The 27,854-nt window shown below is 37.7% G+C and overlaps 1 protein-coding gene across 1 annotated transcript; it reads right to left on the bottom strand.

Moving 5' to 3' along the window:
* Nucleotides 1–323: 323 nt before the first annotated feature.
* Nucleotides 324–20,211, bottom strand: tmem38a (transmembrane protein 38A). The gene is made up of 6 exons (XM_056468113.1): nt 19,987–20,211; nt 12,696–12,852; nt 5,650–5,834; nt 5,442–5,529; nt 3,704–3,821; nt 324–1,003 (listed from the first exon to the last, which is right to left on the bottom strand). Exons 1-6 carry the CDS (start codon nt 20,108–20,110, stop codon nt 788–790), a joined length of 888 nt encoding a protein of 295 aa, XP_056324088.1. The 5' UTR covers nt 20,111–20,211; the 3' UTR covers nt 324–787.
* Nucleotides 20,212–27,854: the final 7,643 nt, after the last annotated feature.

The following is a 27,854-nucleotide window of genomic DNA, read 5'->3' as shown; positions in this document are numbered from 1 at the left end:
GTACAAAAGCTGTCAATGGATGAAAAAAAAAATCCTATAGGTACTAACAAATTCTTTGTTTCTTACGTACCTTTAAGCAACACATATGTACACATTAGGGCTAAATAAGGTACTAAGGTGTAGTTTTAAGAGGCACAACTTCGGCTTTGGTACAACGTATGTTTTTCACACAGACATAATATATGTTTCTGTTATGTCATGTCAATTGTTATGTAATTGGCTTCACTGTGAGGATTAAATCAATCATTACATTGTTAGGTGAACATTTTTAAAACAAATATGCAACGGCAGAACAGTTGGAAGAAATTTGAAACAACATCAGCTTTTGGTTGAAAAATTATTTAATTCAGTTTTGGAAAATATATTGTTTTTTTCAATACAACTAGATGTAAAAAGCAGCAGTGTGCTGTGGAATTTGGGGTCAACCAGCAATGGACAATTAAGTCTTATTTGGACGGACCCTTCCTTGATTTGTGAACTCAAAAGGATGGAAGCAGATTCTCATCTCGCTGCTTTTCATTCTTTCATTCATCTGTTCATGACGCGTCTGCACATCATCAGATAAACAGGACGTTTGATGATGGGAAACATTATGAAAAATAAATAAAGACACAGACGCTGGCAAAGAGGGGGAAGCTATTTACAGAGTCCCTACGTGGCATGTCTGTCGTTAAAAAGCACCATTGAAAGAGAAACTCATTGATTTAACATCAAATTCCATCCTTTCTGAAGCAGAACTGAAGCGCTCTGCTGTATGACAGATTGGGTTGATGACTATGTTGTGAATCTACTCTGCTTTCTTTGACTTCCTCTTGCGGGTTCCTTCGCTCAGTTCCTCCTTGTTCTTGGCAGGAGAGAGGGGTGCAGGGGCAGCAGCAGGAGCAGGATGGTGGTGATCATGGGCATCTTCGGTACCCAGGGGGGAACCAAATAGCACGTGGCACACCCAAGACTCAACGAGGGCGAAGGGCGAGCCATGAGAGTGACGAGCTGTCATAAACACCTGTATAGTGAATAAAACCAAAGCAGAAGGTTTTAACGGGCACCTATGATGCAAAATCAACTTTTGGAAGCTGTTTGGACAGAACTGTGTGTAATGTGTCCACACGAGGGTTTTAATAGTTTTGGATTTTTTATTAGTTTTAGTTTTTATTTCGTTTTAACTTTTTGTTTTCAGATTCAGTTATTTTTAATTCGTTATTTACTAGTTTACTATTTTTTATTCGTTTTTATATTACAGTTGTTCAAGTTTAGTTCAATCGAAGCAGGCTGTCATGTACTGTTTGTGTTCGGTTCACCATCTGCTGAATCACGCATGTGCCATGTTATCGGTTCACAGCTTCTCAAATCTGATCAAATCAGTGTACTTTTCTAATAACTGAATAACTTAGTATTTATCGGTTTACTTCGAGTCAGAGGGGGGAATCAACCCAGCTAGCAAAATTCATGTGGCTCAAATCTGCCCTACACCTGACACTTACATCCGGCCCACATACCGTAGGAATGATGGCACTTGGGCGGTCCGCTCCTGTTTGCCAGGTCTGGGCCACAATTAAGTCATAGCAATATCACATATCAGCCAGAATTCAACCAAATGAACTAGAACTGACCCTATTTTGGACCAGTTTGCTTTTTTTCTGGCCTAGATCTGCCCCACACCTTACACTTGCTGGGTGTGGCAAAGTACAAAAATCCCAGCATGCACTGCAGTATGAATACATATAGCTTATTGATGCTACAGTTTTCATTATTTGCTTTTGATTCTGCTGTTCATGTTGATGTTGTTGATTTGGTCACTTTTAGTGTCCTATTTGTGATGTTTTTGAGTTTTGTTATTTTTGTTAATTGTCACTGTTGTTGAGGTTGATACGCTGATTATTGATGTCTCTGTGAGCAGAAGTTGAACCATAGAATTTTTTTAGCTTATAAAGCTTCATAATTCTGTGGCATGTGCAAGCATGTTATCACGTTAATTCTTATATTGGATTAATCATTGGTTTACATCAGTGAATTATATCATTTCATCACAGGTTGTGCCTCACTTAATTTTATTGTTTGTTTTTTTGATTATTTGTTCGTTTGTTTTACTTGGCTTGTTTGCTGTAATGAATAAACTTTTAAATCAATCAAAGTTCTTAAAAGTTACAGCAGCCCAAAAGAAAATGTATATTAAGAGGTTCAGGGCTATGAGCCCAACTAAAGTCTATGTGGTCCACATATGTTTTAAGATAACTGGGCCACATTTTCCATATCTTCTCTGGGCCGCTTTAGGCTCACAGCCACATTAGTCAGAGCTAACTGTGCCAAATATTTGCCAAAAGTGGCCCACATATGTCTTAAGATAACTGGGACACATTTGCACTTACACGTGTGAACCACTTTAGGTTTAGACCCAGATTACCCCTAAATGACTATGACCCACATTTGTCCTCCATAAATTTATCATTTGCCACATGGGCCACATTAGGCCCACATTCAGATTACATTCTGCCATAAGTGCCAAACCTTTGCCTTAAATGGCCCATATATGAATTTGAATCTTTGGCCTCCCTTTGCCATTGTACAGGTGGGCCACTTCAGCCTCATATTCATTTTGTCTGGGCCGAAGGAATACCACTAGTGCCGCATAACTGTCTAAAGTGGCCCACGTTCGCATGCTATCTGGGAGGCATGTTAAAAAGTAAGTTGTTTGTGGAAAAGTGCTAAATGTTACTGGAGATGTGAATCGTTTCAAATGATTCAGTTCGATTTGATGAATTAGTTCAACCAGTTCCCTTAGAAGATCTGGTTAAAAGAACGATTTGTTCACAATCGCGATCACTAATATAGAAATAAAACCCATTATTGGTCACAAATGTGTTAAATTACTACTTTTAAGTGTCTGCTCGGGTTGTATTTAATGTTGTCACCGTGCTGCTGTCATTTCCAGACGTTATTTTTGTTGCTGGAGCAGCGGAGAGGATGACTGGAGGAAGACCGGCTTGATCTGGCCAATGGCATTAGGATTGCAGACTCTGAGGTGCTGTACAGGTCAAACACCTGGCGTCAAACTGGCAACATGAAGATTTACTTCTAAAAGGCTAATATTAAATACATTTACAAAGACAAGAACGAATATTTACTAATTCAGTATATACTAATTCACTTCATGACAGAAACCCCACTATAGTAACCCAGGTAGCAAAGAATTCTGGCCCAGATTTGGCATAAAGCTGGCACAGCAGGCATTCATCTGGCACTGGCATACAGGCATGTGGGCCAACCATGGCCCGGGTTTGGCAGAGGTGGCACCGTCTTTATGGTGGCACACAAGACTTGGGCCAGATATAAAATGTAGTATTTGACCCACTTTTAAAATACCTTTAAATAATTTTTGAGTAAAGAAAAAATTCTTCTAAAAGTGCAGCCATAAAGCGAAATGCTTCATGAGTTTATCAAACGCAGTCGTGACACACCAACATATCTGGCCCAGTTATGGGTTATTAACTTGGCTGAGACTTGGCCCAGATATAGTTTGATATATGTTTGGCCCTTATATAGAAGCCAGATTTGGTCCAATCATGTACCGTAATTCACTGTGGTATGTGGGCCAAGCAAAAGCTGATTTTGTGGGCCAGATCTGGGCCAGAGAAATTATGCTATGTGGGAAGGTATGAATGGCCAGTTTTCTGTTTTTACATGCCACCGTTAAGCTGAGTATTACCTTGGATGAGACCATAAAAAGTGTAAAGAGGCAGATGAGTGTGCTCTTCGACACAGGGAGCACGTGGGCCTCCTGGAGAGTGAATAAAATGGCTCCATACAGACTGGCCTTGGTAGGGCTAAAAAAGAAGAATTACATTCTTATTGTTTACAGAAATCATTCGTCTAAAATTTAATAGATCCTTCATGAAATGCGACTTTACAAAATCAATGTCATTTGGACTATACCTTTATGCTACTTTTTAATGTAATGTAATGAGTTTTCTTCTATTTTTGGAATTTAACCAGATATATTCACTATGAGATGTGACTTTCACACACTTCTTCTAAGAGAAACACTCCACCTTTGGAAATAGGCACATTTACCTGATCATCTAGAATTTTACCATTTTTGAATCCATTCAACTAATCCCCAGGGGCATTTTTAGATTACCTTAGCATAAATCATTAGCATCTCGCTCAAAAAATGACCGAAGAGTTTAGATAATTTTCTTATTTAACCCTTGTGTGGTGTTCATATTTATGACACTCTCTTATAATCTCTCATAATTTCTGCGACCCGCTCCATTGTTGAGTTTTTAATTCAACAAAATAGGTTCACACCCAAAGAGGACAGAGTTAAGATACCCAGGACCTACAGTTTTAACACTTACTTTAGTCACAGGGACCAGAACAGTAATGTAAATGTGTAGGGGGGTGTACCATGGGTGGTAATTGAAAATGTATTCTGATTTCTGTTCTTCATAGAAAATAAGCCAAGGCCAGTGAGTCTGAGATTGAAACATAATGACGAAAGATAAAAACGGATTCCACAGACCGAACACCACACAAAGGTTAAAGCTTTTATGGGGCTGGGTCATGTCAATAGCTCGGGAGCTTGAGCAGTGGTGTAAGAATTTACGTTACGTCTCCAAAGCTTGTGAAAACAAATATATAAAGCATACATTAATGGTTTTAATTTATAGTAGGTTATTTTTTAAGAAACATATCACTATATGACATGGGCCTGTTGGTTACAAGATTTCTGCAGTGGTTTGAATTTGTCAAATTGTAAAAGTAGACTTTTACAATAAATAAAATAAAAAATAAATAATCAATAATAAAAATACAAATTAACAATAATAAGGAGGATTTATTACATTTCTTAATAAATAGCCTACTGTAAACTACAACCATTAGCGATTAATATGATTTATATATGAGATTAAAATACGTGTTAGCTAGTTCATGTTGTAAAATAAAATATCTAATATTCTTAATAATATTTTTAACGGAAACACAGGCCCTATATGTGCTGTTTATATATATTTCAATTATTTTGCAAAACAAATATTGGATTTTTTAAAAATGTGTTTCCCTGTAAAACAATATAATTTGCATGAAAAAATATGGGGTTTTTCTTTAAAGGAGTTGTTACTCCACCCCGTTTAAAGCATCATTATAAATGTTTTACGTTACAACTAACATGGTTTACACGATTGATTGAGAAACTACGGTTTTGGGAAACACTCATCACTACATTGTTCTTTACCCACACGATGCATCGTACTATGATAGTTCAGCTGCAAGTTATGACGTTGTTTGGGAAACGCACTCCAGACCTAAAGATCGGGTGAATAGATTCAAAAATGGTCAACTCCTTAATTCTAGCGCAGTTGTAAAATGACCCTATTTCCAAAAAAGGTGGTGTTCCTTCAAGACTACCATTAAAGGTTTTCACAGATGAACAGACCACTCACAATGACATGTTCAGGACTTCATTGGTCTCCGGCTTCCAGACTCCTCGCAGCAGCTGCTCGAAATTGGACATGAGAGCAACCCCTGACCCTGTGAATATTAACAGAGACAGCAGGGCACAGATCTCCTGAACAAGGGTTTTTAAAGGGTGTTATCAAAGTGTTACATGACCACCAAAAATAAATCCCTCTGGAGATATAAGATACTTACCCTTGACATAACCAGTGATGACCATGATCAGCCAGCCGTGGTGATACGCATGGTGAGCGTGATGGACTCCAGCTGCGATTTTACGAGTACGGACTACTTCTTTCAAAGCCACTAGCACGAGTTTCACAGGCATGAATGCCACACATTTGTAGAACAGGTTAAGAGGGCAGAAGAAAATCAGGTACCTAAAAAGGAGGGAGGGAGAAAATCACATTCTGAGAAAAACTAAATACACAAAGAACCCTGTTGTTTACAGTCACATGTTGGTGAAATAAGGTTTATTCAAGGTATTAGCTAGGTTTTAAATACAACTGGGCAGTTTGATACCTTGTCATAAAAGAAATGTGTTAACTGCTCAATGTTCTGCAGAAATGCTTTACATTATTTGCACATCTAGTGTGCAATGTAGTACAGTGAGTGGTGGAAAGAGTACTGAAAAATCATAATTAAGTAAAAGTACAATTACTTGCTCCAAAAACAATATACTGCAAGTAGAGTAAAAATATCTGTATGAGTAGTTTGAGTGAAAAGTCTCTCTAAATGTATTCAAAAGTAGTGAGTATTACACTGTGAAACTTATTTCACATTATACCCTGCAAATTAAAAATGTAGCTTACAACAGTTGCATTTTCTTTTAATAGTCACTTCCATTATAACATGTATTTGTCCACCTCTTGATCTTTCACCCTTTTTATTATTATTATTATTATTATTATTATTATTATTTATTGAATTAAATAATTGCATAACTTATGTATATTTTTTTCTTGTTACTCTTCTTATTAATATTATTATTTTGTGTTTTTATTATTTGTATATTATCATTATTATAGTAATGATTTCTGTATTATTATTCTCATTGTTTTGTCTGCTGCACTTTATTTTTCTGCTTTTCTTCATTTACTTTTCTTCTACTTTCTATTTTTTCCTCCCTTTTCTGTTTCTTCTTTTTCTTCTATTTGTTCTAGGGCTACAACAACAAATCAATTAAATTGATAAAAGTCGATTACTAAAAGCGTTGGCAACGAATTTCATAATCGATTCGTTGTCGCACGACACGGGGACAATTAATATTGTTGTTATTATTATTATTATTATTATTATAATTATTATTATTATTATTATATTTGTCCTCTTCCTGAATTCCCAACCTCCCCTCACCTCCTCACTATTATCATTAATATTATAACTTATACTTTTGTTACCATTATTAGTATTACTGTTCTGACTTGTCCTCCTGTTATCTCCTAATTATCATTATTATAAGTATTTCTACCATTGTCATTATTTAGGTTGCTGTCGTTGTTAAAGTAGTAATAGTAGAAGTCATTGTAGTAATAGTGATTGTAGTAGTAGTTGTGGATGTTAAAAGTAGTAGTTGTAGTAGTATCAGTAATAGTAGACGTCATTGGTGTAGTAGTATCAGAATTAGTAGATGTTGTAGTAGTCATTGTTGTAGTAGTATCAGTTGTAGTAGACGTTGTAGTAGTAGTAGACATTGTAGTAGTAGTAGTAGTCGTTGTTGTAGCTGTAGTAGCCAGCAGTAGTAGTTGTAACATTAGTAATTTTCTGTAGTTGGTGTAGTACTTGTAATCTTTTTTATTATCGTTGTTGTTGTCAGTTATTTTTCTGTTGTCCTTTCTTTCTTTTTACTGTCATTATTACTATCATTACATTACTATCATTGTTGTCACTCCTTACCACTGATTGATTTTTTTTCTCTATCTATTTCATTTATATATTGCTATTTGTTTCATTTAATGACTGTTATCCATATTGTTATGTATATATATATATATATATATATAAAAATATAGTGTTTTTGTATGTTATGTATATTTATATATTTTTCCCCTTATGCATGTACTCTTACCATCCACCTAGTTACCTTTACATGCATGCATATACACACACATTGTTTTTTCATGTTTTTGTTGTTTTATTGTTTTCTTTGTATGTGATCCCATTTGGTGTACTACTTTCATAATCTAATAAAAAAAAAACAAGTAAAAAATGTCAGTGCGTTCAGAAAGTTTTCAGAGCGCTTTACTTTTTCCAGATTTTTTTTATATTTCACCCTTATTCCAAAATGGATTAAATTCATTTATTTCCTCAAAATTCTACACAGAATACCCCATAATGACAATGTAAATAAAGATTTTTTGAAATTGCAGCTTAATTGGAGTACACCTGTGGTAAATTCAGCTGATTGGACATGATTTGAAAAGGCATACACCTGTGTATATAAGGTCCCAGGATTGACAGTGCATGTCAAAGCACAAACCAAGCATGACGACAAAGGAACTGTCTGTAGGCCTCCAAGACAGGATTGTCTCAAGGCACAAGGCTGGGGAAGGCAGAAATATTTCTGCTGCTCTGAAAGTTCCAATGAGCACAGTGGCCTCCATCATCCATAAGTGGAAGATGTTTGGAACCACCAGGACTCTTCCTAGAGCTGGCCGGCCATCTAAGCTGAGTGATCGGGGGAGAAGGGCCTTAGTCAGGGAGATCAATAACCTGATGGTCACTCTGTCTGAGCTCCAGCATGCTTCTGTGGAGAAAGGAGAACCTTACAGAAGGACAACCATCTGTGCAGCAATCCACCAATCAGGCCTGTATGGTGGAGTGGCCAGAAGAAGCCACTCCCTGCCTGTAATTTGCCAAAAGGCATCTGAATGACTCTCAGACAATAAGAAACAAAATTCTCATGCTGTGGGGGATGTTTTTCAACAGCAGGAACTGGAAGACCAGTCAGGATAGAGGGAAAGATGAATGCAGCAATTTACAGAGACATCCTGAATGTAAACCTGCTTCAGTGCTCTTGACCTCAGAGCACTGATGGTTCATCTTCCAGCAGTGACCCAAAAGCACACCACCAAGATATCAATGGAGTGGCTTTACAACAACTCTGTGAATGTCCTTGAGTGGTCCAGCCAGAGCCCAGACCTAAATCCTATTGAACATCTCTGGAGAGACCTGAAAATGTCTGTACACCGTCGCTTCCCATCCAACCTGACAGAGCTTGAGAGGTACTGCAAAGAGGAATAGGTAAAAATTCCCAAAGACAGGTGTACCAAGCTTGTGGCATCATATTCTGCACATACGGCTGTCACGATACTGGAATTCTGCACTAGTGTAGTGCTGTTGAGCACGTTCTTAAACACCGCTGATTTGTCACTAGCCGTGTTTCCACTATCGCGCTTAAAGCGAGCGAGCCAGGGCAAGCCAAGGCCAGTTGCATTTCCACTGTCACTTCCGGGGCCTGATCGGGCCAAAGCAGGGCTTTCTCGGGGCCAGCGGACGGCCTTTTTTGGCCCGCCGAATACCTTGGGACAAAGAGGGCCAGCTCGGGCTTCGGAGCGGAGCGAAAGGACAGGCGGAATTTGCCCGAGTCTGTTAAAGATGGCATGCCGTCATTACACTAGTTTTCCGAACGCACACGAGTACATGCGGCAAACAAACAAATAAATAAGGTAAATAAAACATATAGCTGGTCAGTTTCAGATAGGCTATTCCATAGGATACACCTTATAGGATGGGCGTCTTTTTGCTTATGATCGCCCTTATGTTTCCCTTTTAAATGTAAGGCTGTTGCATAAAAAGTTTTAATTTGACATTTCTTTGCTGCGTCCTCCTCGATGTTTCAATAGCGCACAATAATCTTTACACCATATTAAAGACACAGCAGCCAGTAAAGGTTGTCGAGAGTTTTTAAAAGGCGTGTTTGTGCTTGATACGTGCACATAGTGAGACCTGTGTGTGTGTGTTAGGCTAGTGAAAGAGCGCTCACTTGACAGCTCTTGTTGATGCCTCCACCAGCTTTTTTCTTTTAGAATTTATTTAGGAGATAATACAAAATATGAATACAACAGAAAGATATAAAACTTTTACAAACGTGTCCACTTTTGTAGGCTCAAAACAATAGTGTCATATCTTGATAAAATAGCCTAAGCTATATTGAAATAATTTAAAGAATTACAAATATCACGTATAATAAAATCACATTAAATAAATAAACCAATGTAAAACAAACAAAAGCTAGCTATAACAATTTAGGTAAATACAATACATAAATTAAACCGTCTTAAGCCATTTATAACTTTCATTTTACAAAGGCTTCTCTGAAAAAAATTGGATTTCACACCTTACATGTTTGCTGTGTTTATAAAGCTAATTATTTTACAGCTTATAGACAAAGGAGCTGATCGACATGATTTTAAAACGCTCCAGTGAACATGAAAATGGCATTTTTAAAATGTCAGTCTAAACAGACATGCAGTCTAAACAATCTCTCAGATGTGGCATGCAATAATTTTGCATCTTCTTCAATGATTTCACACCTCACATGTTTGCTGTGTTTATAAAGCTGATTATTTACTTAGAAAATTGTCATAGACAAGACAAAATAATTATTTAAAGTAGTGACTGCAATTCAAAGGAAAATAGTGTAGTAAAAATACCGGATACAGCACTCAAGGAAAAGTACACACTTAGTAAAGTACAATTTCTAAGAAAATCTATCCAGATTTTGTAATTTGAGTATTTGTAATTCGTTACTTCACACCACTGAGTGCAGTACATCTGCTGTTTATAATGGCTTCAGCTATGACTTATCCAATCAGAATGCACAAAATTACACTACCTGACAAAAGTCTTGTCATCGATCCCAGCTGTAAGAGTAACAAATAATAACTTGACTTCTAGTTGATCATTTGGAAAAGTGGCAGAAGATTATTTTCTGTTGAACACATTGGAACCCGCATGGACCCAAGATTCTCACAGATATCAGTCAAGTTTGGTGAATGAAAAATTATGGTTTGGGGTTACATTCAGTATGGGGGCGTGCGAGAGATTTGCAGAGTGGATGGCAACATCAACAGCCTGAGGTATCAAGACATTTGTGCTGCCAATTACATTATACACCACAGGAGAGGGCAAATTTTCCAACAGGATAGCACTCATTATACTTCAGCCTCTATATCAAAGTTCCTGAAAGCAAAGAAGATCAAGGTGCTCCAGGATTGGCCAGCTCAGTCACCAGACATGAACATTATTGAGCATGTCTGATGAAGGAGAAGGCATTGAAGATGAATCCAAAGAATCTTAATGGACTCTGTGAGTCCTGCAAGTATGCTTTCTTTGCCATTCCAGATGACTTTATTAATAAGTTATTTAAATCATTGCAGAGATATATGGATGCAGTCCTCCATGCTCATGGGAGTCAAACACAAAATGAATTCTTTTTCCACTTCAGCATGACTTTATATCCTATACTGTACATTATTTCTGTTAAGTGACAAGACTTTTGTTTAAGCAAAGTCAGACCTTACTGTCCTGATTAAATAATTAAAAATCAAGGCAAGATTATATTTTATTTTGGTAAAATAAGAGTAATCTATTTTTGTAAAATAATTCATATAAGCCACTTCTGATACCAAATGATCAACTAGAAGTTAAGTTATTATTTGTTGTTCCTAAAACTTGGATAGGCAACAAGACTTTTGTCATGTAGTGTATATGATTTATAATTTTAGTAATATAATTGTTTTATTATCAGCAATTTTAAGATTAAGAGTGAATAATCAAATCAGATAATACTCATTAAAATATTTCCAGTAATTACATCATTCTATGTGATTACTATTTAGTATTACCATGTTATAACCTGGCTAATGACATAAAAACCAACATTTTAAGTTCATATCAAATCAAAGTCTTCAGTGAGGTAAAAAAGCAGGCAAACATCAAGAACCTGCCTGTTTTTTAAAAGTTTGGTATCATAATTACTATCTACTTCTCTCTGGTGAATGTTACACAATGTATTGCAGTGACGTTGTCTAGTGCATGTTCATTAGGAGTGGCTTTAGATCAGGGATTCTATGCAGGTGAGCCACAAGATTAAATCTTAAAATTAACTCTCAAAATTATACTATAATATTTGGATTTCATTATTAATATGCTATATTAAAATTATCGAAGTAATGCTTTTCCCCTGTTCACTGATTGCTTACTTTAAACTAAGCTCAAAAATAGCCTCTCACAAACTGCGTGAATTGAAAGTGAAAGGCTCTCTTTGTGTATGTACTACATGCAGGAGGATCTAGCGAGGCTCAATGATGTTTCTGCCATAGAATGTAAAATAAACTTGTATATGAGCTTTCGACGCGCTCTGGCAGAGCTGTTCACTGTTCCTGTCAGCGATCTCCCAATAATATTCAGCTGCAAACTCAACCACCATCAGATTGACTTGTTTCAACAGATTTAAGGTGTTTTACTGTATTTTACATTTGTCTGTATGTTTTTGAATAGTAGATATTTAATAGTAGATATTCAGTCAGTCCACTTTATAGCAGAAGCTGGTCTTTTGCAATCTCCCTGTTGACCTGTGGTTCTCTCATATATCTGTTAATAAATAAATGTTTTAATGAGCATTTTTATACAAACATTTTAGAGAAAATACCAGACAGGTGGGCCTTCAAAAATTGATTGAAGAAAGAAGTGGGCCCCGAAGTGGAAAAGATTGAGAACCCCTGCTTTAGATGGTGGTTTGCATGGTAGCCCTGCTGAAAAATCCAGCTTAAACCAGCCTAGGCTGGTTGGCTGGTTTTAGCTGGTTAACCATCCTGGTTTTAGAGGGGTTTTGGCCATTTCCAGGCTGGTTTCCAGCCATTTCCAACCTGGTCTTAGCTGGTCAGGCTGGAAAATGACCAGCTAAATCCAGCTAAAACCAACTTGACCAGCCTGGTTTAAGCTGGACATAGCTGGTTTTGGCTGGGCTCCCAGCCTGGCTAGGCTGGTCAAGCTGGTTTTAGCTGGTCATTTTCCAGCCTGACCAGCTAAGACCAGGCTGGAAATGGCCAAAACCCCTCTAAAACCAGGCAGGTCAACTAGCTAAAACCAGCCAACCAGCCTAGGCTGGTTTAAGCAGTTTTTTTCAGTAGGGAGGACATAAGTTTTCAGTGCTATCAGGCTAACGTTAGCATTTTTAGCAGATCTCCTATTGCACCTTTCAAAAAGAAGATTAAAATTATTTAAAAGACCCTCACCACACAGCTGAGGCCAGGAGGATGTGACTGTTGTTATGGAAATAGTCGATGGGACACACACCAAGCATGATGTCTGCCAGTATATAGCTCCCAAAGCAGTAGAGCATTGCACAGAGCCATGAGGCCACTGGACTCCTGCGGGACACTTCCACAGCACCTGATCAACACAGATCATTACATTTGAGAGGAACTCTTTTGATTTTCATAACTTAATATTATTTACATGTATACATTTATACACAGTAAACAAAATGTGATACCATTCCCCACTAGACATATGCTGATATTCAATATATTATGAAATACTGTGATTAATTTTATAATATTTTAGAGCGCTTTTCAAGTATATCCACATTAGATTTGCAGTGGTTTTCATACCAGATCCAAATACTTGAAGACTCAATTGGTTAGCTTAATAGTTTAAACAACTTTCACATGTCAATCCGACCTACTACATGCTGAAATATTCTGTGACTATTTATAATGCTGGGGCGGCACGATGCCTCAGTGGTCTCCTCACAGCAAGATAGTCGCAGCTAGGTCAGTTGGCATTTCTGTGTGGAGTTTGCATGTTCTCCCCGTGTTTGCATGGGTTTCCACCAGGTGCTCCGGTTTCCCCCACAGTCCAAAGACATGTGGTATAGGTGATTTGAATAAACTAAACAGGCCATAAAGTACGTGAATGCGAGAGTGTATGGGTGTTTCCCAGTACTGGGTTGAAGCTGGAAGGGCAAACATATGATGGATAAGTTGGTGGTTCATTCCGCTGTGTTGATCCCTGATGAATAAAGGGACTAAGCCGAAGGAAAATGAATGAATTAATTAATTGATAACACTACTGTACGTTAACACTGTGCAATAAGGCTCTAATAGTTAACATGTTTATCCTAACTGACTGTAGTTCCTAAACACGAATCAGTGGGTTCGTATCTTGCCTTCTTCACCTCCACTATCCGCTCTCTTTTGCACTCCATCTGTGTGCGTGTGCGCAGCGTGCATGGAGATGCTCCATGAGCCCTGCCTTCCACAGAAAGCAAAGTGCAGCACGTTCGACAAAAAACTTAGCTTGTTATATTATGTAGCCTAATCACCATCATCACCATCATCATCATTTAAAATTTCTTTAAATAAAATAGACAATATATCGCGCCTCCAAAATAACCCCCTCATTTTTATATATCGCGCGATAAGTCAATGGCTGTTTCCCAATTCCAAGAACACAGAGAACGGACTTGCGTTCTTGTGGAGACCGGTCTTGCAAGGTGTCCTCGAAAGAACGAACTCGGGAGACCACGAGAACAGAGAACGCATCCTGTAATAAATGAGATGCTGCGTTCTTTCTGATGGTCACATGACCCTCATGCATTTTTAATGGAAAATTATTTAAACATTACAGCATTCATACAACGATTTATTGTTTTTCCCCTTTTCAAAATACATACTATACATAAAAACATAAATATACGTTGCACAATATAAATAAAACAGATTTTAATACAAATTTCAGCAAATGAACACCCTTAATGTGTTTATTCCTTTATTAAGATGTTAATAGTGATATTTATATTCACCATCTTATTAAGGGAAACTCCTGAGATTAGGCATGCACCGATATGGATTTTTTGGCCGATATCGATAACCGATAACTCTTCAGACTTGGAGGCCAATAGCCGCTATATATAGGCCGATAATTATAAATATTTCAAAATGTTATATTTTTATACAGCAAACTTCATAAAAGATTGAACTGCTCTTATGAGCTGAATAGTCTATACTCAAAGCAAAAAAGCTATAATTTCAAAATTGAAGGTGATTTATATAGACCTATATTTACGATTTCACATAAATCAGCATGCAAAAAATGTATTATTTGCTTTTCTTTATAGCAAATTAACATGCAACTTGACTGTTGCATAAAATAATAGGTTAAATAACAAAATGGGATTTAATCAACAAGCAAGTTAAATATATTTTAAATAAAATGAAAATGAAAGAGCTAAGGACTGAAACCAGCTCAAACATTCTTGAATAAAACGTGCTACAGTAATGTATAGATGTACAAATATGTCATGTCCGAAAAAGCCTTTATAGAGGTGTTTTGATAGTTCAGAGCCACCGTACAAGCGAAAAGCTAAATACAGATAGTATTACTTTAGAAAATGCTGTATAGATTCATCCTATTTGGCGTCTTAGATTCTTTTGAACACATGTAGGTGCTGCTTATCAATCAGACAACGCTTCTGTGTTCGTTCTTGCAGTCATGATAAACCGCTGTGAGTTTCACTCAACTGCAGGCGCAGATTTGCCCTCAAAGTCAAATTGTGATACAACACCTACATTGAGCACAGATGAGTTTATGACAAACACAAAGCATAATATAAAGACAGAATGTGCGGCGAGTTGAGAGCCCCTATGCTGGATTTAGTGACCGGTGCAGTCAGTGTTGGTCAGATATGTGTGTGGGTGTGTGCGCGGTGACAGCCCTCACGCGGGCACCTTATAATCAATATGAATATTCCGATCAAACTGAATACGATCTTACATCAACAACACATAGCAAGAAACGCCTTGATAATAACAAATAATCATATTAGATTACAAACAACCCAACAACTTGTTTAGCACGTGTGCTTCGCTGCTATGTTTACACATGTAATATTTTTTCCTGAGGCGATTTAAAGCAAAATACACAATGTCACTCTATCAAACATATCTGCAATGATAAGGAACATGGTTACCTACTGAGATATTAATGCACAGCAATACCACGTGAAGAAAGGACGGACTTTGAAGCAATGAACAATGGAGGAGAGATCCATTATAGTGCACTGGAAAAGTCTGAACAAGTTCAGCCAACGCATGCGCAAGGCAGGCAGTTCTGTACAATTATGTAATTTATCGGCTTAAAGATATCGGCCTAATTTAGACATTGGATCGATAACAATAATCTTAAAAATAGCATTTATCGGCTGATAATGATATGGCTGCCGATATATATCGTGCATCCCTACATGAGATGAATAAGTTATGTCTCTGAACTTTAATAATACACCTACATAAAATGCTGCGCTTCCCACCTCCAGTCGCAATGACTTCTGGGACTTCTAGAGTGAATTCGGTGCTCAAGTCTGCATCCATGCGTGCTCGATATCAAGAACACATGCGGGAAATTTCACGCGTCCTTCGTTCTTGCAGTCTTGGGTATTGGAACTGAACTTTTGCAGCTGATGATGACGTTACACGAGGATGAGAACACGAGGACGCAAGATCGCTGAAGAACGCATATAGAGAAACAGGCCTATTCATGGTGTTACAGATTAACAAGACTCAGCAAAGTCTGTGTGTTTGTGTGTTGTATATATGGTCCATGTAATCAGTCCTTGAATAAATCCATGAATAGCTTCAGCTGTGCGTGTTTGCAATCAGTGGAAAACAGGAACTGGTGTGTGAGAGGTGCATGCTGGGAATTGCAGTTCTTTAATGTGGCATGTGTAGTTCTCCAGCAATCAGCAAGGATTAGACCGCTGCAGATTGTGACACTGAGGTACAAAAAATTATAATAAAATAACAGAACTATTACATTGCTTATTTGATTGAAATGTTCGATTAGACCTCTTATTTTGTGTTCATAGCATAATAATGATTTTAACCACATCATTTGTACAGTGATTTACCCTTAAAATTATTTCTAATTGGCATGTCATAACCCAAAATAGGCATTTAATTTCCAAAAGCTGAACTTTACTATAAAGTTACATAAAATCTAATAGATCTATTTTAAAAGCTAAACCATGGGAACTACCAATTAATATGCACTGTAAAAAGAATTCTTGCTGCCTTCATATTTTTAGTTGAATCAGTTAACTTTGCTTGTCATGTCAACTTACATCAATCACAGTGACTAAAAATATGAAGTTACACTCTTTATAACTTAAAAAATAATTAGTTTGAAACCTAATTAACTCATTAAAATAAGTTAAAGCAACATAAAAATATTGTCTTGACCTTTTCTCATAAAATTTATCACAGTGTGATTTACAGGGTATCTGCGGGGTCTTAAAAAGTCTTAAAGGCCTTAAATCTCTTTATCATGGCAAAAATAAAATAAATCAGTTATTAGAAATTAGTTATTAAAACTATTATGTTTAGAAATGTGTTGAAAAAAATCTTCTCTCTGCTAAACATAAATAATAAACAGGGAGGCTAATATAATTCAGGGGGGCTAATAATTCTGACTTCAACTATGTATATCAGGATCTGGAGATCCACACAACCCCTCTGAAATCTCCAGGGATGAACACATCTTACAGAACAGGTGTAGCTTGGGTAGTTACGCACCCAACAGGCATTCTAAATGAAAACTGATCCTCTCAAATGTGCCCTAAAAATAAACAGAAGCCTGAAGCTTTTTACTCAGACTGCAAGCCTGTTTTACACCACAACCTCCAAACAGCTGACAGGATGAGTTCAGATAACAACTGGCTAATGTTTAGACAAACTGGAGGATATTTATATCACGTTTTTCACCACCAATACGCTTGATCAATAAATATATTGTCTAATATAAAGCTGAAGCTCCCCTGTTTATTTTTGTCCCCAATTTCTGTTTAACGGAGAGAAGATATTTTCAACACATTTCTAAACATAATAGTTTTAATAACTCATTTTTAATAACTGATTTATTTTATCTTTGCCATGATGACAGCAAATAATATTTGACTAGATATTTTTCAAGACACTTCTATTCAGCTTAAAGTGACATTTAAAAGCTTAACTAGGTTAATTAGGTTAACTAGGCAAGTTAGGGTAATTAGACAAGTTATTGTATAACGATGGTTTGTTCTAGACTATCGAAATTAAATATTTCTTAAAGGGGCTAATAATTTTGACCCTATAATGTTTTTTTTTTAAATAAAAACTGCTTTTATTCTAGCCTAAATATAGCAAATAAGACTTTTTCCAGGAGAAAAGACATACTGTGAAAATTTCTTTGCTCTGTTAAACATCATTTGGGAAATATTTAAAAAAGAAAAAATATATCAAAGGGGGGCTAATAATTCTGACTTCAACTGTTTAAATCTGGGAATCTGATGCCATTTAAGAAATAATAATCAGAAATATTAATCACACCTAAATGTATAAATCTGGATGGCGACGTCCCAATTTAAAAGAATAAATTAAAGGAATAGTTCACCCAAAACTATAATTATGTCATCATTTACTCACGTCACTTGTCACAAACCTGTTTGAGTTTCTTCTGTTGAACACATGAGAAGTTATTTTTAAAAACCGGCAACCATTGACTTCCATATTTGTTTTACCTACTGTTAAAATAGTTGGGTTAAAAATACCTCAACATATAACCCAACTACAGGTTTTTATAGCACCTTCCCAACTGTGGGTTATATTGACCCAATGCATTGAGTTATATAAATTTAACTCAATGCATTGGGTTATTTTGATCAAATGTTATTTTTTTCCCATTCTGGTATTACTATTGCTACTATTACTAGTACTACTATTAATTGTATAATTGTGGCTGTGTAAATAAATAACATGCAGTTTACAAAAATATAGAAAATGTTTTATTTTCATTACATTTTAAGTTCCAGACAATTTTTGAGATTTCATTGGCAAACTTAATTTTTTATGTTCAATCCACATAAATTTGTTAAAAGTGTTAGGTTAACTTAATCGATTTGTGTTGGGACGACATTAATGAATTGTGTGGAACCCTGCATATTTTTACATTGCAAAAACAATTACGTACTCATATTAATACAGCTGTTCTGTGTCAGTTAAATCAGTTGACTGTTGAAATTCAAAATTTTTAACCCAATCGGTTGAGTTATTAAATAAATAACCTAATAAAAGTTGAAAATAACCCAACAAAGCACCAAATATTTAATCCAACTGGTTGAGTTATTAATAAATAACCCAATAAACACCAAATATTTTTAACTTTTTTAAAGTGGATGGAAGTCAATGGTTACAGGTTTTAAACATTCTTCAAATTGTCTTCTTTTGAGTTTAACAGAAAAGAGAAACTCATAAAGGTTTGGAACCACTTTAAGATGAGTAATGAGTGAGTGACTTTTCATTTTGGGGTGAGCTACAGGTTTAAGTAGGTAAAATAAAATACATAGACTAAAAATGTTTGTGAAATAGCCTAAAATACACAGTTGAAGTCAGAATTATTAGCCCTCTTCTGGAGAAATTGGTTTTATTTTGGCTAGAATAAAAGCAGTATTTAATTTTTATTAAGCCATATATATGTAAGCCATATTATGGTCAGAATTATTAGTCCCTTTAAGCTATTTTTTTCAATAGTCTACAGAACAAACAATAACTTGCCTAATTACCCTAACCTGCCTAGTTAACCTAATTAACCTAGTTAACCTTTAAATCTCACTTTAAGCTGAATAGAAGTGTGCTGAAAAATATCTAGTCAAATATTACTGTTATCATGAAAAAGATAAAAGAAATCAGTTATTAGAAATGAGTTATTAATACTATTATGTTTAGAAATGTGCTGAAAAAACCTTCTCTTCGTTAAACAGAAATTGAGGAAAAAATAAACAGAGGAGGCTAATAATTCTGACTTCAACTGTATGCCTTTGTTGTTTTGTAATAACATTTCCATAACACATTTATTCTTCCACATAACGCCAAAACAATTCTTATTAATGTAATTTTAAAGAACAAACAAACAAACAAACAAACAAACAAACAAACAAACAAACAAAAGGATAAATAAAAGGAAGTCCACTGTAAAACGTATTTGGTTTGGACATGTTTTCAGTTTTGAGGCAATGAGCTAAACGCTTTGCTTAACAAATTTTACTGTGCTTCATTTCGTCCTGTCCTCTGTCGCTGTCTATTTAGGGCGCTTCTATTTATTGCAGTGAGACTTGCAGGGGAATGCGCACGGACTCTATCGTGTTTCGAAGAGGGTCTTCGAGTGGGACAACTCAATCCCATCCAAACACACACACACACGCACACACACACAAGGGGAAAACCCGCGTACAAAACACAAACGTAAAAAAAAGCATAGAATACGTACGTATATGACTGTCCAGTAGTCTATTGCAAACATGTTAGAGTAAACAAAACATGAATACAAATTGCATAGCACTTGTTGAAAATTCATGACGAAAATATTCCTAGTTAACGTCGTTTATTCAGTGATGCCATAATAGCCTAATACATTTTTTTAATCGCTGTTTTCATTTGACCCAAATTAAGCTCGAGCACAAAGATGCTATTTTATAAAACCAAGTCCACTCACCTGGTTCATATTTGAGGTAGAGTATTGACACGATATAATAAGCAACGTCGAAAACTGGAAACATCGCCATCTTCGAGAAATACTGAGCGATTTCGCCCAGATTTAGGACATCTAACACGTCCATGATGTTCTGACCTTACCGCATGAACAGATCTTAAAGAGACTCGCCGTGTGCACGAGTGAAAAAGGCTCCGCTTTCACACAGATGCCTATTAATACACAGCTGAGGCTCAGGCGCGCTGCTGAGGAGGAGAATCACAGACGGACGCTTCAGCTGCTACTCACTGCATGACCACAACGAGCGCTTGACTAATCGATTCTCAAACCTAGTTCGATTTGGGATAAACCTAATGCCATATATAGTCCTAATCTAATTTTTCTGCAAAACTGTATATGAAGAAATACTTTAGTAAATAAAGCTACTATAATCGTATTATACAACAGTATTACAACACCTTGTTAGTGACTGCTACAGCCACAGCTGGACTGGGACAAAAAACAGCCCTGGACATCATATAGCGGCATCTATTTTGTACAAACTGTATTTTCTATCACACTACACCTAAACCTGCCCTCCAAGGAAACTACTAGCTTCTTTACATTCTTAAAAAACGATTCAGTATGACTTATAAACTTGTTTACTCGAGGACCTCAATTTAGGTCCCCACAGTCAGTTTTCATTATGCTCCAAAATGGCTTATTAGAATCAAGTTGACAGTTTATTAAATATCAATATCAAGTATCCAATCAATATAATAATCAAAATAATAAATAAGGAAATGCTAATTAAATGTTTTATCAGGTTTTATTTGCTCGATTGTTTGGGCTTTCAGCAGAGAAATTGACATTACACTGAACTGAACTAAACTGCACTGAAAACTGGACTGAAGCAGTTTCAATTTACTAGAGCTGCTTTGACAGTCTATATTGTTAAACACAATAAAATAAAGATGAATTGAATTGAAAAATATTAATGCTTACAGTACAAAAAATAAAAAAACAAAGTTAAAGTTAAGTAAAGTTAAGTTTATTTTGACTAATTAATTGAAGCAGTGTGATATAATTGTGCTTATGTAAATTAGAAGAGTATGTTGTACAGAAAAAAAATCTCAAGCATGTCTTCTCAGAAAAATCAAATATTTTAAGAACTGAAAAAACTAGCTGTGGAGCTGACTTTATTTAAAAACTCTTGAAGAGGTTTTAACTTATTCTAATTGTTTATTTTATAACATGTTTAACATTTATTTATGCATATTGCTTTGGATCTGTTGTGAGACAAATCTTTTAATTATAATACAGAATTTGGAAACAAAAACGCTGAGTGATTAAAATCTTTTCAATAACTTGAATTAAACTTTAAAAATTAACCACAGGGTGAGGCCAAATCAATGATTTCACCACAGAATAATTCATTCAATTGATTGAATCATTGCTGAACCACCCCCATGCTTCACTCTGGGCATGCAACAGCCTAGATCAGGCATGGGCAAACTCGATCCTCGAGGGCCGGTGTCCCTGCAGAGTTTTGCTCCAACACTAATCAAACACACCTGAACACCCTAATTAGTGTCTTCAAGATCACTAGAAAGCTACAAGCAGGTGTGTTTGATTAGGGTTGGTGCAAAACTATGCAGGGACACCGGCCAACCAGGATCGAGTTTGCCCATCCCTGGCCTAGATGGTGTCGTGTTCACTAGCAATTTGAGGACTACAGAGATCGCTGGTGAACTACAATTCAGTCATGAACAACAGATCCCTTCATTCCACTACACCAGGTTTCACTTCCACTGATTACACACACAGCTGAATCCTGTCACTAATGATTGTTTGGACTATTTATACACCCTGCACCCGTTTGTTGCTACTGAGTCGTTTGTTTTTGTGTGGTATGTTGTTCATGTGTTGTGTTCCCGTACCTTGCCTTAGTTTCTTGTTTTGTTTATTATTGTTCTTTTGATACTTAGATTTTTGGATGCCCTGTTGTTTTTCTGTTATCTGCACGATTATTTCTTCATTAAATGCATTTGGATCCTACCTTTTTGTATTTGTGTTTTCAACGTACCGTGACAGAATGACTCAGTCGACATGGATCCAGCAGATGAAGAAATTATCAGACTTTGTCAAGGTATTCACTCTATCAAGCAAAATGTGAAGGAATTTTTGCAGTTGGCTCCGAGATGCAGCTACAGCGATTTATTATTTTTTTTCAAGGAGGACTCTCAGACCCAGTTCGCTCTTACATGCCAGCATTTGAGGAGGACTGGGGTCTATATTTATACATGGAGTTTGCACTTGTTGTCGGGCTCTCCCTTCTCTGTCTCATATGTGGAGGAGGGAAAACCCCCAGAAAAGAGGGTTGAGAGGTGAACGGCAGGAATTTTTTGCGGGACCTGCAGTTCAATCTATGGGCGAGAGGAGGAGAGCCAAACTTAAACTCCGTGCCTATCCCTGACAGTCAAGCTCACGACCTGCTTTTTCTGAGCCACTTGAAAGACTACTAGAATTGTGTGACTCCCCAGTGTCACCAGAGCTGCCACCTGAGTCCCACGAAAGGCCAGAGCCGCCACCTGAGTTACATGAGTGGTTGCCAGAGCCGTGTAACTTCCCAGTGCTGCTAGAGCCGTGTGACTTCCCAGAGTTGCCACCCGAGTCCCACGAAAGGCTAGAGCTACCACCTGAGTCCCACTAAAGGCCAGAGCCGCCACCTGAGTTACATGAGTGGTTGCCAGAGCCGTGTAACTTCCCAGTGCTGCCAGAGCCATGTAACTTCCCAGTGCTGCTAGAGCCGTGTGACTTCTCAGTGCTGCCAGAGCAGTGTGTCTACTCAAAGCTGCCACCTGAGTCCCAAGAAATGCTGGAGCCGCCACCTGAGTTACATGAATGGTTGCTAGAGCCGTGTGACTTCCCAGAGCTGCCAAATCCTCAGTCACCTCCAGAGCTGCCAGATCCTCAGTCACCGCCAGAGTCACTGCCGCCGCCAGAGCTGCCAGAGCCACTGCCGCCAGTACTGCCAGAGCTGCTGCCACTGCCACCAGAGCTGCCAGAGACACTGCTGCCGCTGCCACCTGAGCTTCCTGAATGGCCGCCGCCGCCTGAGCTTTCTGAATGGCCGCCGCCTGAGCTTCCTGAATGGCTGCCGATGTCTGCTGAAAGTAAGGTTCCAGGCTCTCTACAGCTCCAAACTCCAGGTCCTCTACAGCCCCAGGCCCTCCGCAGCTCCACGCCCCAGGTCCTCCGCAGCTCCACGCCCCAGACCCTCTGCAGCTCCAGGCCCTCCGCAGCTCCATGCTCCAGATCCACCTGAGTTCCATGCTCCAGGTCCTACACAGCTCCATGCTCCAGATCCGCCTGAGTTCCATGCTCCAGGTCCTCTGCAGCTCCATGCTCCAGATCCGGCTGAGTTACATGCTCCAGGTCCTACGCAGCTCTAGATCTGCCTGGGTTCCATGCTCCAGGTCCTCCGCAGCTCTAGATCTGCCTGAGATCCATGCTACAGGTCCTCCGCAGCTTCATGCTCCAGATCTGCCTGAGTTTCATGCTCCAGATCCTACGCAGCTCCATGCTCCAGATCCGCCTGAGTTCTATGCTCCAGGTCCTACGCAGCTCCATGCTCCACATCTGCCCGCTTTCCATGGTCCAGGTCCTCTGCAGCTCTATGCTCCAGATCCACCTGAGTTCCATGCTCCAGGTCCCCCATAGATCCATGCTCCAGGGTTTCTGCAACTCCTGTTCCTGCTCCTTCACAGTGTTATGTTCCAGTTTTATTATAATTTCAAGTTTTAGACCCTCCATCCCTCCCGCTGTTCCGCCTCCGCTTCACCTCCCTCCGGGATTGTCTTGTAGCGTCTGGAATCTGCTCCTTAGGAGGGGGGTACTGTCATGTTGACTAGCAATTTGAGGACTACAGAGATCGCTGGTGAACTACAATTCAGTCATGAACTACAGATCCCTTCATTCCACTATACATACACCAGGTTTCACTTCCACTGATTACACACACAGCTGAATCCTGTCACTAATGATTGTTTGGACCATTTATACACCTTGCACCCGTTGTTTGTTACTGTTTGTTTGTTTTTGTGTGGTATGTTGTGTTCCCGTACCTTGCCTTAGTTTCTTGTTTTGTTTATCATTGTTCTTTTGATACTTTGATTTTTGGATGCCCTGTTGTTTCTGTTATCTGCACGATTATTTCTTCATTAAATGCATTTGGATCCTACCTTTTTGTATCTGTGTTTTCAACGTACCGTGACAGATGGTATGCTTACTTGGGGCTTCTCCACACTGTAACTCTGGCTGTTGTGGGAAAGACAGTGAAGGTGGACTCATCAGAGAACAATACATGTTTCACATTGTCGACAGCCCAACAGTTTTGCTACTGGCACTATTCTGACTTTTGGCATCGGCACGACTGACCAAAGATTTGGCAATAGCAACCCGGCCATGTATATTGACCCTGTGGAGTTCAGCGAGTTAGTCACTTATGATTTAATGTTTTTTGGATACAATCTTGGTCAGCAACCAGACATCCCTTTCAGACAGCTTCATCTTGAGCTACAGCTACTCCTGTTGGATGTGGTTCATCCTTCTTGGTGGTGTTGACATTACCCTGAATGTCGTGGCTTTTGATACATCACAATAACTTGCTGTTTTGGTCCCAGATGCGACGAGACGCACACCAACAATTTGTCCTCTTTTGAACTCTGATGGGCGATGCGGTGGCTCAGTAAAGTGCTGTCGCCTCACAGCAAGAAGGTTGCTGGTTCGAGCCCTCGGCTTGGTCAGTTGACGTTTCTGTGTGTAGTTTTCATGTTCTCCCCGCGTTTGCGTGGGTTTCCTCCGGGTTCTTCGGTTTCCCCCACAGTCCAAAGACATGCAGTACAGGTGAATTGGGTAGGCTAAATTGTCCGTAGTGTATGAGTGTGTATGGATGTTTCCCAAAGATGGGTTGCAGCTTTTTTTTGTGTCTAATCATATTGTTTAAGCCAGCCCCTTTTCGCAGCGCCAAACGACAGAATTTGGCATGCTCAAACTCTAGTGTGACCACAGCTTGTCGGCTAATTAAGCCTTCACACTCTCCTCTTACTGGTGGAATGTGCAATCAATGAAGATTGGCCACCAGACTGGTCAAATTTAGCTAGGTGCATATATTTCTATACACATCAGGTTTATAATTATCTTTAAAAATATATACATTTTATGCTACTGCATATTTTCTGAAATTTTTTCCATTTGGATTGATATTAAATAAACATTTAAATTGTTGAAATTGATTTAACACAGGATCATTCTGAAAACGTAGCCCTATATACATTTCTGGAGATCGCAAATTATGCAGCCAGTGGAATGTACATTTCCTCTTTAAAACAAACACTACAGGGCGGTATGTCACCGTTTCTTTTTGCTTTTACCAACTGACCGCTTACCTTCGTATGGGCGGCTTTTCTGTTGTTACCAGTTTGTCCAGTTAGCTTGCCACATCGGTAGACTTGAAACGCAGAGATGAGTTGACCACTACAACTGGGTTCGAGTCTAGCAAAGAACAAATCCAGAAAGCAGGTAAGACAAAAACAAAAGCCAAAAAATAAAATAAACTAGTAAATAAAGTGTTGAGAATGTGGTAAAATCTGAAAATCTGGTAAAAATCAGGCTCCCGTGAGTTTTTTTTTTTTTTTTTTGATTGTTTTGAAAACTGTTGGTTGGGTTTGGGGAAGTGGGTGAGCGGGTCAATCTGTGTTTTTGAAAACACTATTGTTTAGGTTTAGGAAAGGAGGAGGGTGGGTCAGTCAATCAGTCAGTCGACAGCGACCTCTGGTGCATTTACACAAGAACAGCAGGTGCGAATGGTACTCGCGAGAGAAATCTGCGATCTCAAAAAGCGTACACAGCGGCCTCTGGTGGATTCGCAAAAACTGCAAAAAAACATAGCTCCAGGGACATATTTGGCGCTCTCCAGAAATACATATAGAGGTACGTTTTGAAAATGAGCCTGGGTTGAAAGAAGTTTCAAACAAACCAGCTCCAACAAACACCCATTGTTACAAAAAAACACTTCGAATGCAATAAATGTATCGATGAAATAAATCAATGCATAGTCATGAAAGAAGTGTTTTGACTGTAATAATCTTTTATTTCTGAATTTGATTGATTGTCTTTTACTAAAACAAACAAGAAAAACACTTTATGAACTAAAATTATGAAGAGTGGGAAATAAAATGTCCTTTCACTGAATAAGAGTGCAACAGGAACAAATTGGCATTATGACTGAATTTGTCCAAAGACCACAGCAGTGTTTTATCAGTATTGTCCACTAAATGATCAGATTCTGGCAATGCTGTTAATAGAAAAATCCTCTGCAACCATTGACTCCACTGATGGCCACTGCAGGACTTGAAATAACACCAGCAGAAGAGCTGCACATCAAGCAGCACTCTATTAAAGCAATAATTCACTCCCAAAAATCAACCTTTTTTACATAATTTACTCATCTTTCACTTGTTACAAACCTGTATGATCTCTGTTGAACACAACGGAATTTTTGTATATGTTTTACATCCTTAATTAAAAAGTGTATAAAACATGTGTCTGTGAGAGTTTTTATATTACTAATGGAGAAATCTCTTCTTTAGTCATTATTTGTAGATGTTGAATGGGCAAATTAATAAACATTTCTGTTTTTTTTCAATGCATCATTAAATCTGTGCTCCTTTACTGTGCATCTATTCCCGCACTGTAAACCCCAACAGTCAACTTTATCAAATGAAATGAGTGTAGTTAAATCAAAATTGACTGAAAGTTAATTCTACTCATTTGAAAAGAGTTTTGAGCTCAGTGTTGAAGGTTATGAGATAATGAAACACCTCATTACTTCAACTTAAATGGAGTAAGTTCACAATACTCATATAGATTCTTTTTTTTACAAAAATGGTTTGTAGCAGTCGGTTTCCTCAAAAGGTTTAAGTTGCCTTAACATATTGGGTCTTTCAGTACTCAGTTGGTTTGAGTTCTCTTCATTTATTGGGTTTTACTTTGCTCAAATTGCTTCATTAATCAAATGGATTAAGTTGACAGTGCTCATTAGGATTAGTATTTGAACTTAAATGGTTTGTTGCAATGGGTTTGTCACTGATTGATGAATTCATCTCTGTGTGTCTGCAACTAAACACATATGATCAGATCTGCTCAGGAGGCCTCCTTCCCTCAGTGACTGACAACACTAATGGTGTGATGCTTTCATTAAATCAGTTCTGATTTTCAACTGATGAAGCAGCCCTAAAACACACCTCACAGAATGATCTAGAATTATCACTGAAACACTTTTCTGTTTAATGTTCAACAAGTTGAAATGTGCTTACACAGACATGTTTGAGCTGTTCACTGACTGTGATGTGTGTCCCATCTTTCAGTTTTAAACCAATCACTGGCAACGGCATCAAATAACTATTACAAAACATCTAATCCCTAGATTATTCTAAAGATCTGCTAAAGTCAGACTCGGAATGAATGTGTTTAAATAATGACACAAGACTCCAAAATGAGATTTTCATTTGTTTATTTAATTAACATAATATATTTAAGGCATTTTAGAGCTCTACTGAAAATAGTGTATTAACTGCATTATATTAAACATATATGAAGAGATAATGCTATAACTGCTATACACTTTATACACATATACACTTATTTAACAACACACTTTACATGCCAATTTGCACATAACAGCTGCACATATAACGTTGTATATAGTAATAAACATGTACATACACTTGTCAATCTGTATATTTGCACTCACTACTTACTTCTATTTTTAAAAAAATATATTTATTATCTGTTTTTTGTCCTGTCTCTGTAATCCTGTTGCACTGTAG

Source organism: Danio aesculapii, chromosome 11 (genome assembly GCF_903798145.1).
Source record: "Danio aesculapii chromosome 11, fDanAes4.1, whole genome shotgun sequence".
NCBI lineage: Eukaryota > Metazoa > Chordata > Actinopteri > Cypriniformes > Danionidae > Danio > Danio aesculapii.
Note: the sequence above shows the minus strand (reverse complement) of the source record. Positions and strands in the feature narration are given on the sequence as shown.